At 36.4% G+C, this 14,081-nt stretch overlaps 1 protein-coding gene and 1 pseudogene across 1 annotated transcript in view; one reads left to right on the top strand and one right to left on the bottom strand.

The window, feature by feature from the left end:
- The window catches only part of CARMIL1 (capping protein regulator and myosin 1 linker 1), a 394,009-nt gene that overhangs the window by 331,284 nt on the left and 48,644 nt on the right, over positions 1 to 14,081 (top strand). Inside the window, exons 28-29 of the mRNA XM_044667332.1 lie at positions 4,304 to 4,391; positions 6,774 to 6,923. Coding sequence (XP_044523267.1) covers positions 4,304 to 4,391; positions 6,774 to 6,923 — 238 coding nt within the window. The remainder of the gene's footprint in view (positions 1 to 4,303; positions 4,392 to 6,773; positions 6,924 to 14,081) is intronic.
- On the bottom strand, positions 10,453 to 10,551 carry LOC123232697 (annotated as a pseudogene).

The following is a 14,081-nucleotide window of genomic DNA, read 5'->3' as shown; positions in this document are numbered from 1 at the left end:
CTGTGTACTGTGAATGAGCAATAAGGTATTTTTAAAGTCTTTATGTGTGTGTATACATATATTTGTACATATTCACACACATCCACACTCATAGATGACTCATTATACGTCTAATATGTATTAGATACATACACACGCACATGCACGTTCTTGGGCTTGACTAATAACCCTTGTCTGGATACTCATATTGTTAACGCAAAAATATGTAGGTCCTATACATTTCCCAAAGAGGAGACTGCATACATTTCTGTGTCACATACAGGTTTGCCTTAATCCGCTCTTCTAAGTTTTGGATTTTACATAGGTATCCCCTGTTTGCTGCTTAGAGGCTTTTAACATTTTGCCTTCATAAATCATTAGCCTGATGAGGACCGATCAATTTGCCCTCTGAGATTGCAATCCGCTAGGTATAAATGTACCTTTTGATCATGAACGAGGGCTCTTTTAGTACATGCATAATATTAAGTTGCTTCTGATAACACATATATGCTAACATGACCTTTTGGGGAATTTACACAAGTTTCCCTTTGGAAATTTAGAAGCTTCTTTTAAAAGCAGCTCTCACAAAGAAATTCCGTTATAGTCTCTGCAGTCACCACTTACTTTCTTCAAGTTTGTTTGCTAAGAGATTCTGGTGATTACGACCTGGTAATCAATTCTTACTGATCTTTGTTAAAGAGGTAATGGCCAATGAAAAACATGAGTGACTTTCAAATCAAATAATTGTTAGTAACATGCTTTTAGACATCAACTACAAACTTCACCACCAATCCTTTTCAAGAAAGCCCTAAAATTGACAGTCTTTGAGTTTTATTCTCTTCTAGTAATTTATATAGGCCTTTTATTTATATAATATATTAATTATAATAATATATAATGATTATTTATTATATATTATGAATATTTATTACATAAATACTTTCTATATGTTTACAAAAATATATAGAGAAAAGGACATTTATATAGGGCCTTACCTGTATATTATCTTGGTCCTTAACAGTCAGCCTGTGAGTAAGGCACTAGTATTCTTATTCCTATTTTGCAGGTGAAGGAACTGAGGATCAGAGAAGTTAAGTCATTTTCCTGTATTCATATGTATTAGAGGTGGGATTTGAACCCAGGGTCTGACTCTTTCTCTTACATCTTACTGCTTCTCCTTCCTTATTCTATTTAGTTGACTAGTTGCTGGCTGACAAGCAATTGCATCACCAAAAGACACAATAGGGAAAAGAAATCCAAATAATTCACTGATTAATAATGTCACATTTCTATAGGGCTTTAAAATTCTTTCCACATAACAATTCTGTGAGGTATGTGGTCCCTATGTTATTGTCTCCATTTTGCAAATGAGCAAATTGAGGTTCAAAATAATTTAGACCTGCTAGTGGTCACTTAGGTAATATATTCCATAGCCAGTATTTGAGCGTAGGTCTCTGCTGTGTTTTCTACTATACCGAGATGGTCTGGCCCATGATAGTTGAGAAGGTATATATTTATCATTTTAAATCATCTAATTTGGGGAAAACAGGAATTCTGTGGTTATGAGAGTATCTCGTATTTAACATGCTACTTTTGATGACTTCTTCTGGTATCTGGTTGTGAACAGTAAAGAAATTAAATCTAAGGTCAAAGAAGAGATTTTAAAGAAGGGAGAGATTGAGAGACCTGAGTGGAATTATAGACTAACTACTGGTTCACTTAGCATTTCAATGAAATCCCTCCAAAATTCCAAAGTTTCCCATTAAAAAATTTCATTGCTGCCATTTTCTTTAATGACTATTGACCCAGCCTCCAATGTGGGTATACCAAAAGTTATATCTTTTTTTTTTTTTTAAATCTTTACTTTCTGTCTTAGAATGGATTTATTTTATCTAAGTATTTATTCCAAGGCAGAAGACTGGTAAGGGCAAGGCAACTAGGGCCAAGTGACCTGCCCAGGTCACACAGTTTGGAAGTATCTAAAGGCAATTTTAAAGGCCTGACACTCTTTCCACTGAGCCATGTAGGTGCCCTCACATATTATATCTTGATTATCTTTAGTAGGATGCAAAATTTCAAATTTGGTCAAAATCAGTCAAATCTCTGGAAAATTGTGGAGCCACCACCACCACCAAAAATCACCCCACAAAATGTTGAACCAGTTGGGTCGTGACAGAAATTTCATTTTTTTGAAGTTTATTATGTAATGTTTTCAGATTCCTAGTCATACCAAGATTGGGAAGCAGGATGGCATATTGGGGGAGGGGGGACTCTCAAGTCAGAGAACTAATATTCAATTCCTGTCACTGAGGCTCATTTCTTCTATGACCTTGGATATAGACTCTGAAACCCTGTAGGCCTCAGTTTCTATACCTACAAAGCGAGTGTTGGAAAAAAAGGACTCTAAGGTCTCTTCCAACTCTAAATCTCTAACTGGAACCCAATTTTCATTTTGTGTATTCCTCTACCACAGACACACACATTGCTTTGATCCATTTTCTATAAAAGTCTTACAAGCAGGGGCTAGCTGAGGCAAGTAAATGATAAACTCAGTGTCCAGCCTAGTAGAAAAGTAATTACTGAGGTATGCATATAAATGCATTTCTTACAGAAACTCTTTCCTTTTCAGAATTGCCGTCGGATGAGTATAAGCAAACAAAATTCTTTTTACCTCAATGAAAAAAATAAAAAGCTTTCTTTTTTACGTGGGATATCCCCATGTGCCAAGGAGAAAATAGCAAAGGGTATGACAAAGCAAACAGAAAGACCTTACGGGGGATACTTAATGAAGTCTTTGTTTTTTAACTTAATCCTTAGCCTGGGAAAACTTAATATAAAACATCAATGATTTAATGCTTTCAGTTTTCTCCTCTTGCACTGCAAATGCACTTTCAAGGCATACATGTCTTTGTTTACATTATTGCCCTTGGGTTAGAAGAGATTTTTCCTGATGGGCAAGGTTGTGTTCCATTTTCTTTTTTAAATAAACTATTTTTATTATTGTTTCCATATCTCCTTTGCCTTGCTAGTGAGACTGAAACCCTATTGATTCAGAAGCTGCTGAATTTATTCAGTGGTGTTGGGGTGTGGGGGGCTACCACATGGGTTCACATCTGGGAATGTATAGAATCATTCACAACTGAAAACACTCATGGGTGTATACTCCTCATAAAGACCAAACTGTGAAACTGGTACCTAAATTATCAGCTGTCCAACAGGAATCAGAAGGATTAAGCTTCCTTGTTACTGAAACATACAAGCCATGCTCAGATGCTTCTGAGCCTTCCTCTTGAGGACAGAAAACAAGAGATCCACTCAAATAGAACATTTGTGCTTTCACTGAACATCTTAGACTGTAGAGGGGTGCAATAAGTTGATGCCTCCTAGTAGGATTCATACTAGGGCAGGATGTGGGCTATGTACCCCAAGCTCCTCTTTTTATTTATCTTTTAAACCCATACCTTCTGTCTTGAAATACCCTGTATTGGTTCCAAGACAGAAGAGTGGTAAGGGCTAGGCAATGGGGGTTAAGTGACTTGTCCAGGGTCACACAGCTATAAAGTATCTGAGGTCAGATTGGAACCTAGGACCTCCCATCTCTAGGCCTGGCTTTCTATTCACTGAACCACCCAATTGCCCCCAATTTCCTCTTTTTTTAATATTAAAAACAATTAGTTAAATTAGAACAATTAAAGAGAAAACTGAGGTCCAGGGAATTGAAGTGACATGTCCTAGGCAACGCAGAGGCTAATAGTAAAGGCAGAAGGAGAACACTCAGTTCTTGACTAAGGCTGGCTCTGCAAATGCCCCCCAATGCAGGTGTGCAAGATGGCTGAGATTAGCAGAAGTGGAATATAGCATTATTTATTTTGTAAAGTTGAACAAAACAGAGGCCAGGGAGGAGTATGGGTATTAAGGTAATAACCGAGGCTTAACAAAACCAGACTAGACTTTCTTAATTTATTCCAGACCTGGTTTGTTTTCACTCTTGTCAATGGATGAATTGTTCCTCAGCAAATTGAACATATGGTCTCTATTATGTTTGCCTTTAGCCAGATGTTTTTTATTTCTAACATTAGATCTCAAGTTTTGAAACTGCAAAGGCAGGTTGAAATTGGTAAAGGGAGTCTATTACTTTTGTGTTTATTGCAGTGTTTAAGGATTATTTTTGGAAGTCCCTTGCCCTGATCACAATTCATATATTCCATTTTTAGAGATAGTAACTGGGTCACTGATGATCTTATCAGCCTAGAATCAAAACTGGAAGGGAGTTCCCTTGTATTATTAAAATGCGTCTATGTTCTCGTTTTCCTTTTTCACACAGTGAAGTGAAGCTGACAGTGGCCTCTTTCCTCTCTGATCGAATTGTAGATGAAATCTTGGATGCCCTTTCACACTGCCATCACAAACTGGTGAGTGTTGGCAGAATTTTGAACTGAAAATATAACCGGGCTCTGCATGGTTATAAGATGCTCTTACAATACATGTTACTGTCTTTAGAGCTTCATAGATACTTTCTTTCTCTCCCTCATGATACTACTAAGTCTTAATAATCAAATCTCTGGCTTTTGTTTTCCTTCCACTACTCACATTTCTGGCTCTTCCACTGATTGTTAGTGCCTTAACTAGAGTAAATCTGGGGAGAGGAAAGATGAGATTAGATGAAATCCGGCGTTAGTGCTACTTGTTAGTAATCTAAATAAAAAGTGTTTGGTAGGGGATGACCAAAGCTAGAAATCAGCTTAGTCATCTTTATTTCATTAAGTTTTGATCATCTCATTTTATACATGGATATTTGAGAACAGGCTATACTTTAAAATAAAGATGTAAATAAAACATTTAGATGTGAAAAGAAAATACCTAAAGTAAAATGGACATGTTCAAAGGCTTGATAACTTCAAGCTTCTGAGGGGGACCTTAGGAGATGCTACAATGGTAGAAAATTAAATTTTACTTATAGAAACTAGAGTTCACAGCAAAGTAAAGGGTTTTACTTCTAATAGTATGGAATATGAGAGATGATATTTCAGAAATTTTGTGTCACTGCCTTAGAGCTCAGAAAATCGCATAACTGAAGGTTTCATCACTGTGGTTGTAGCCTGACACTTGACTGCTAAAGATAAAATAATGAAGTGGAAACCTTCCATGCAAGTTATGGATTATAATAAAGGTTTCTTCCAGTAGAAAAATTTCAACTGTGTACATAAGAACTGATTGAGAATCAACAATGTAGGACAGGTAGGTGGCTCAGTGGATAGAGAACCAGGCCTGGAGATAGAGGTCCTGGGTTCAAATGTGAACTTACTATGTGACTGGGCAAGTCACTTAACCCCAATTGCCTAGCTTTTAATGCTCTTCTGCCTTGGAACCAATACTTAATATTAATTCCAAGACAAGAAACTAAAGGGTTTAAAAAAGAAAAAAAGAATCAACAGTCTAGGAAAGACTCAAGCCATAGGATTTTTTTGTGAAAACACAAAGATTTCCATTATGAAAACTCCAAGGGAGCTATATGTCACATATATTTTCTAGTAAGAAAAATGAGAGTAAAAATGAGGGCTCCATATTAATCTACCATGCATAAGAATAATTGCTTCTTAACCTCTATAGTTGAATCTATTTTCCATAAGCAAAGAATAAATGAGCAACACATTCCAATTACAAGCAGGTTTTAAGGAGGCGTGTTACCTTTCCAAAGCATACCTCAGAATGTATTTATGACGCAAATCTAATGTCAACAAACCTACAGATGAAAAATGCCATTCATTATAACACTGGACATCTCATACTGTGGCATCTTAGTGTTTGACTACACTTTTTACTTTTCATGTGGATTTTTGGTCGCCTTTTTCATGTGTGTGTTTTGGCATTAGGTCGCGTTCTAACCACTGAAGAAATGTTGACCTTTCCACATAGTTCAGAAATATTTTTTTCCTTTTTTTTTTTTTTTTTTTTTTAACCTCCATAGAAAAATTATTCCTTTGGAAATATTTTCACTTTCTTGAGTTTCAATTTAATGTCAGTGCTCTTGATTTGGAGGATGACTGGGGTGAATATAATTGCTATAATGAAGAAAAAGTAGTTTCAGACCGAAACTTAGTTGTTGAAGTGAAGTTTGAAAAGCTGTGAAATTCTCTTTACCTTTCCCCAAAGTATCCAGAAAATAGCTTGAAATTGCTTTCCTCTCCTTCAGGAGAATTTGCATCTACATTCCACAGAACAGACTAGTCCTAGTTTCAGTCTGAAGATCAGCTCAGGGCTGGTGCATATTTCTTATCACAATATCTTCCACTTCCTGCTGTTTGATTACACATTTAGCACATTGAACCAAAACAGAACACTGGCAATTCATGGTGCGTGTCTCAAATTACATTCCTAACATGAATTAATTAAAACCAACAAGTAGTTTGTGAACTAACAGTAGTTAAAACAAGACTTGCTAGTGATTTTCTTCCATTCGGGTCTTGCTTTATTGAAATGAGAGTTGAGCTCTTTTTTTTCCCCTCAGTCAACTTTTTTTAATATTCATCATAGAGATGAGTTGTCTCTCCGCAGGTTCCTAATAAAGTCACTAAAAGGAGAAATGGCATTTGTAGTTTTCCTATGAGAGATATGGGGATAGCAAAAGGCAAAACCTACCCTATGGGTACCATAGAAAAAGCCATAACCACCTGCCAGCCTTGCTCGCGCCATCTGGTGGGCAATGATCACAAGCGTACCAACAGCCAAATTTTCCTGCTCCCATCTTTCAACCTCACCCTGTGCATATTTGACATGTTTTCCTCTCTCCCTAGGCTGACCATTTTACTAGGAGAGGCAAACCACTTCCACATCAAGAATCCTTGGAGATCGAATTGGCCGAGGAAAAGCCAGTTAAACGCTCCATCATCACTGTAGAGGAGTTGACTGAGATAGAACGTCTGGAAGACTTAGATACCTGTATGGTAAGACAGCTGCCTTTTAGCGCCGATTGTGCTGCTCTTTTACTCCATTTGTTTGGCTCTTTTTACTGGTTTAGAATTTCATCTTTGCAAAAGCAGGAGGAAATGGCTGTAGAGAATGTCTAGCTTATTTTTGTGGTAGATCTATTCCTCAATTAAAGAGTGAAATAAATGGAGATGAGAAGATTTGACCTGAATTAAGTATGGCAAATGAGCCTTTCTTAGCTCTGAAATTCCTTCCCCTGAAGCTTGTTTCTCTTCAAAATATTTGCAATTCATATGATCAATTTACTCTCTAGTGTGGTCCATCTAATTCAATTACTACTGCACAATTGTCTAAGTGTTCTTTTGAAAGCAAATTGTTAATACTATGGGGGTTATGAGATTTTCTCAAAATATCCTAATACTTTACCTGCTGTCTTAAATTCAATGGCTACATGTCTAGCTATGTAATTGAAGTTTATAAGTGTGTGTATATGTGTAGTTACTTTTATTATATTGTATTATATATATTATTCTAAGAAAATTTCTTCAAGATATTTAGTTCATCAATGATTAATATATTTATTATACTATAATTGTTATCAATGAAAAGAATGTGATCATTTCTAATCCTGAGGTTCTTTTTAATCCTGAGATTTGAATATGATTACATTTTAATCTAAAACCATTTCGCTCATATGTTAAGTAAGAAGATATAGTGTAAGGCTGATATTACTACATCTCTCCTATATAGGTGTGTACATTTGAGCTTATAAATTAAAACTGAATTGGAAACTGTTTGTACTAGAAACTGTTCTTTCTTGTTGTTGTTGTTCTCCAAACCCATGACTTCTCTCTCTCTTTCTCTCTCTCTCTCTCTCTCTCTCTTTTTTAAACCCTTAACTTCCATCTTGGAGTCAATACTGTGTATTGGCTCCAAGGCAGAAGAGTGGTAAGGGTAGGCAATGGGGGTCAAGTGACTTGCCCAGGGTCACACAGCTGGGAAGTGTCTGAGGCCAGATTTGAACCTAGGACCTCCCGTCTCTAGGCCTGGCTCTCAATCCACTGAGCTACCCAGCTGCCCCCTGCCTTCTCTCTTAAAATCAATATTAAGTATTGGTTCCAAGGCAGAAGAGTAGTAAGGGCAAGACAGTTGGGGTTAAGTGATTTTTCCAGAGACACAGAGCTAAAAAATGTCTGAGGTCAGATTTGAACTAAGGACCTCCCATCTCTAGGCCTGTTTCTCTATCCACTGAGCCACCTAGTTCTCTCTGTGTTAACTTTTAATTCAGCATATTCTTTTTATTTTTTTAATTTGAGGGAAAAAAAATCCTGTCTGATGGGTTCAGTATCATTTATTTAGCTATGAGAACTAGTAGGGTTCATGTTTTGTAGTATATTAGTAATATAATCCTGACCTTCCCTGAAGATTACAATATAAATAGAGAAAAGATGGATAATTCTCTTTATACAAATTAATATTTATAACTGTACATAAAATTAAACAGAAGAGCGGATTATACTAAGGGAATTGATCAAAGTGGTATGAATGGTTTATTGGAGTGCTACCTCTTCTGGCCAAGGCTAGATAGACACAGACATATGTGGTACATGTATACATGTATGTATGCATACATGTATGTGCATGTGTATGTGCATGTTTATATATATATATACATATATATATATATATATATATATATAGAGAGAGAGAGAGAGAGAGAGAGAGAGAGAGAGAGAGAGAGAGATTGAGTTAATGAATATATACATGTAGTTTGTTTGGATGTAAACATAAGGACTTTTGGAGATAGTATATCTCATCATATCAATTCCCTTGGCTCTTGGGACCTGAAACATATAATGTCAGGCAGCAACTCTTCCCTACCCAAAAATGACAATGAAGAAGTGAGGATTTGAATAGATGCTCAAAACAAGCCATATAACACTGTATGTTCTATTCTGTAATTACATTTACACTTCGAAGTCTGGGAAGAATGGGGAGGGAGGAGTTTGTGAGTTGGCCAATGTTTTGTTTAATTAAATAGTTTTATGGGTTGTTGTTGTTGTATTAAGCCTAAGTGGAAGCTTTTATGAAGAAACCACTCTCACTACAGGTTTAAAACAGGTTCTGTTTTAGTTTGGCTTTAAAACATAAAGAAAAAAGATAAATCCCTCTTTAGAAATAAGAAGGAGATTTTCAAAATATAGACATAAGACACATCAAGGCTAGTGGGAATTCTAGCCAAAAATGCAGCTATTTCTGTTTTGTCTGAAAGTAGGTTGCCACAAGACAGACAAAATAACTGCTTATTGTTTAATTGAATGGTAAAGGATAAGGTAGGGATAAGAGGACTAAGTTGCACAACAGTGGCTGATTTGCATTGTTTTAGGAATTTTGCTCACTTAGAATTCTGCACCCTGACAAAATGAGAGTAGAGGATGAGTAAAAGATGGAGAGAGAGGGAAGTGCAGAGGAAGGGAGAAAAAAGGACTTGATCAATAGCATAAATATATAGAAATTATAAAAATATCTGTTAAATGAAATTTATTATAATTAAGTAAGTAAAAAAGTATACTCAGATGATTTTTTTTTGCTTTTTACCTTTATTCTAATTTAAAATGTTAAGTTTATAACTAGAGAGTATAAATTGAGGATTTTTCTGTCAGTGGTACAGTTAATTCCATCTTCTATGAAAAATGGAGTCTCAGATTTATTTTATCCACAAGGTAGTCCATAGGTCAAGTTTCATTACTGATTAGTGGAGCAACAATTCCCACCACCCCCCCTTCCAACTCAGATGAATTCCTACCAGTAATCCAATAGCCCCATATAGACAGACTAGCAAGACCCCAGAATAAAAGCCCAAGCATTCAGGCACCACCGCCAAGGTAATGAGTTCCTGGGCCAGTAGCCCCAGTTTCTAAATCCTGATCGAAGAATACACTTTATGGAAGATGCAAAGTAAATGCCACTCCTCCAAAGCCAGTCTAGGAGACAAGTACCTGCCCTGGAACTAAACTAATGGACAAGGAAGCAACTTACTGGTTCTTGTCATATTTCCTCTGGGTAGGTGGATTATACTTGATAGTTCTATCAAGCCCATAGGTGGAGTGCCTGTTGTCGAGGCAACTTTGTTTAATTACATGCTCCTCCAGTGTTGTCTCAGAGTTTAGCATAGAAAAGCTATTACTTTATGGAGAAGGGGTTGCCTCATTACATGGTAAACTCCTTGTGGGCAAGCATTGTCTTTTCATTTACTTTTTTTAATCCAAACTTAACAAACAGTGTATAAAATATGCATTTCCATGTACAAAGTAAAACAGAAAAAAAAGAGGATTTTTACATGAAACCATGAATCTCTATTGTGGGCAACTTGCTTTTCTTTTTAAATCAGTGTCTTATGGTGGAATTCACAAAAAAGATATGTGGATAGATTTCCGGAGTTCACTGGACTTGGATGTGAAAAGGGAAAAAAAAAGTCACATCTTAGTTTTTTCTAACTTCCATCTGAAATTTAGCATTTCCATTATACTTTGTGTCTTTGTAACAAAAAATATAGAACACTTCACAAATATGTGTTACCCAGGGGCCATGCTTATCTTCTCTGTATCATTCCAATTTTAGTATATGTGTTGCCAAAATGATCACCTTTTTATTGTTTAAATTAATTATTATTAAATAATTATTAGTAACTTAAAAAATTTTTTTAATGAGAGGTCTATAGGCTTCATCAGATTCCCAAAGAAAGTCTTCGACACAAAAAGGCTAAAAATCTTTATTTGGGCATATAATAAGTTCAACTAGTTTACATTTACATGGCACTTCAAAGTTTTAAATTTGCTTTATATTGGCCCAATAGGATCATAGATTTAAAGCCGGAAGGCACCTGAAAGGTCCCTTCACCAGGTCTCCTCATTTTATAGATAAAGAACTATGACCCAGAAAAATTGTGACTTGCCCAAAGCCACACAGGTGAGTAACTGGGTCACAATTTGAACTATGCTTCTTTCAAAGCTGCCAGACACTGGTCCCATATGAAAGACTTAGAAGATTGGCTAAAAGGACCAAATCTTAAGAAACTATAGAGCTTAAGTTATCTTGTCTAATTAAATTCTTAATAGACACTTTGTCTAGACTAGCATTTAGAGATTGCATGCCCAAACTGCACCTTCAAGCTGACTGTGAACCCCCCTCATTACCACAGAGAGCGAAGGAAGGAAATGCTTACATTAGTCTGCTGGACAGAGGGGAGGGGTGTGAAAAAAAATGTCCTCAAACACAGTGGAAAGGGGGAATAGAGCAGCCCCCTCTGGCACACATGCCACGTCTTCACCAATACAAGTCTAGACCTTCCAAAGATGTAGGACAACCTCTGTCAAAACATCCTATTTCTGGGAGAGAAATATTTTTTTTTTAGATTTCCCTTAAAAATTTTTTTTTAAGTACATGTAGAAACAATTTTTGACAATTGTTTTCTGACATGTGGTGGTGCAGATTCTCTCCCTCTTCCCCGCAACTCCCCCTAGCCAGGTGATAAAGAGTCTGATGTAGGTTACATCAGTTTTTTTGTGCAATACATATTTCCATATTCCCCATGTCATGACTGAAGATATAAATCATATATGCAGTCAAAGACTCATAAAGGAAATAACATGACAGATGATGTGCTTTGATCTGCAGTCAGATTTCAACAGTTCCTCTTTAACTTTTTTTTTTAAACCCTTAACTTCTGTGTATTGACTTATAGGTGGAAGATTGGTAAGGGTGGGCAATGGGGGTCAAGTGACTTGCCCAGGGTCACACAGCTGGAAACAGTTCCTCATTTGGCTGAGAATAGTGGGTTTTTTGGTCATAAGTCCCTTGAGGTTAGCTTGGAACCTTGTTTTGCTAATAGTCGCTTAGTCCTTGGGTTCTTCTTCTGCACACTTCACTTTGTATGTTTGTAAGTTGAGAAAAGCAATCTCTTAAAAGAAAAGTTGTGTAAAATAGATCTGGCAGATCAATTTTAGAAAAACTTGGGAAAACCTACATGAAATAATGAAAAACAAAGCTAGAACTAAGAGAACATTATTATGTACAGCAACAGAATTACTATTCGAAGAATAACTTGTGAATATCCACCTCCAGAACAAGAATCAATAAATAGAACCATGAAAGGCAATTTATATATATGTGTGTATATATATTTAATAGGTAGGTTGATACCTTCTATGGAGGAAGGAGGTAAGATGCATAGAAATTGATTTTTTTACAGTATAAATAAAGAAAATTTAAAGAAAAAAACATTGAAAATGAATCTTAGTAATGCTACTATAACCTTAAAATATGTAAGGTTCTAAGGAATTGGGTAATTTAGAACTAATTTCAGCAAGCATTTATTAAACACGGAGTATTGGTAGGCACAGAGGAACTAAAGATAAATGAGGACAATCTTCACCCTCAAACACTTTTCAGACTACAATTTAACATAAGTGCACTGGAATTTCCAAAATAGCATAAGGGTTTTCTATAGTACCTGGGGCCAAGGCACTGGATGGGCAGGTACCATTCTCAGCATCCTTGGCAGTAGGAAGTGTACTTGTTGGTGTGACCCTATCAGTTTGCACTTGCTTATTAGCACTGTTTCAAGATTTAGTTCTGGATGGTCACAACCCTTTGGGCAAGGTACGATCAGCTGGTTGGCTGTGCTTTGTGATCTGTGCCACTCAGTCTTAGCTTTTTAGTATTTGGAAAATTGACAGCAGATGTTGGTAAATTAAAAAATAATGCAAGGAAAGAGAAAGTATCTTAATATCTCAGCTACTTTCAATCCTTTTTGCTTACAAGTCTTTTCTTTTTAGACCATTACCTTCTGTCTTAGCATTGATACTATTTTTCAGTTCCAAGGCAAAAGAACAGAAAGGTGGTTTGGGTTAAGTGGCTTGCCAAGAATCATGAAGCGAGGCAGTATCTGAGGTCAGACTTGAACCCAGGTCCTCCCAACTCCAGGCTTGGCATGCTATCTACTGAGCCACCTAGCTACCCCACAATAAATCTTATTATCTCCCATTTATTTATCTCATTTATCCCATTTTTTTGGTTTGTATTTAGTTCTATGTATGTTATCTCTTTAGGTTGTGAGCTTTTAGAGAGCAGGTACTGCCTTCCTCCTCCCCGCCCCCCCCTTCCCCCCAGCTCTTAAAAGGAGCTGACCTATAGTAGAAGTATAATAAATGCTTCTTGAGGAGGCAGTCGGGTGGCTCAGTGGATTGAAATTCATGGGCCATTAAAGAAAAAGCATCCTTAAACTTCTACTTATGTCAAAGAATCAAAATAATGAACCTTCCTTTGCTGTTGCTTTTGTTGACACCCCTTATCAAATAGATGTGTCATCATTAGCTATCCTTGACAGTAGTACAAGTAAATCAAAACCCAGTTTTGAAATATCTATTCCAAAAAAAGAGAAATATGCTTTTCTAAGTTACACCATTGCCATTCACCCAGTACAGATGATTACACTCACACAGAAAGTGGCCCTGAGGGGAAACAAAGCATTGCCATTTTTGCCTTTGAAATGAGAATAATGTTCTGGTTTAATCAGAAAGGGAAAGAAAGTGAAGGCAATTTGAAAATATTTAGTCATAATTCCTAACTCTGTGAACCTGGGCAAGTCATTTAACTCCAGTTCCCTATTCCTTCCTGTTCCTCTGCCTCAGAACCTGAGCCAATACTTAATGATTCTAAGACAAAAGGTAAGGGATTTTTAAAAAATGGTAGACCACCAAGACTTCTCAACTGCCATGTCCTACACAATACAATTCCTGGGCATTGCCATCTGACTAATTTATGGAACTTAAAGACTCGTGGACTTTGCCAAGAAACTGCCAAATGAGATCATTAAGAGTCAAGCATGACTGAAAACAGCTAAACAACAAAAACAACAAAAATACACCAAATGAATATATAATAGTTTTGGAAGGGCGTATACTAGCAACTGGGAGAATTCAGAAAGGTTTCACATAGTAAGTAACAATTAAACTGAGACTTTAGATCTTAAACTGAATAAAGGCTCAGACAACTCTTGCCTGAAAAATTGTAGCTTCCTGCCTACTCGCATACCCACTTCTCTATTTTCTTCATATCACCTCAGATCAAAAAATCAATTCCATTTCCAAGCATGTGATTCCTTTAATAGATAA

This window comes from Gracilinanus agilis, chromosome 1 (genome assembly GCF_016433145.1).
Source record: "Gracilinanus agilis isolate LMUSP501 chromosome 1, AgileGrace, whole genome shotgun sequence".
Taxonomy (NCBI): Eukaryota; Metazoa; Chordata; class Mammalia; order Didelphimorphia; family Didelphidae; genus Gracilinanus; species Gracilinanus agilis.
This window is presented reverse-complemented; position numbering and strand designations above follow the sequence as displayed.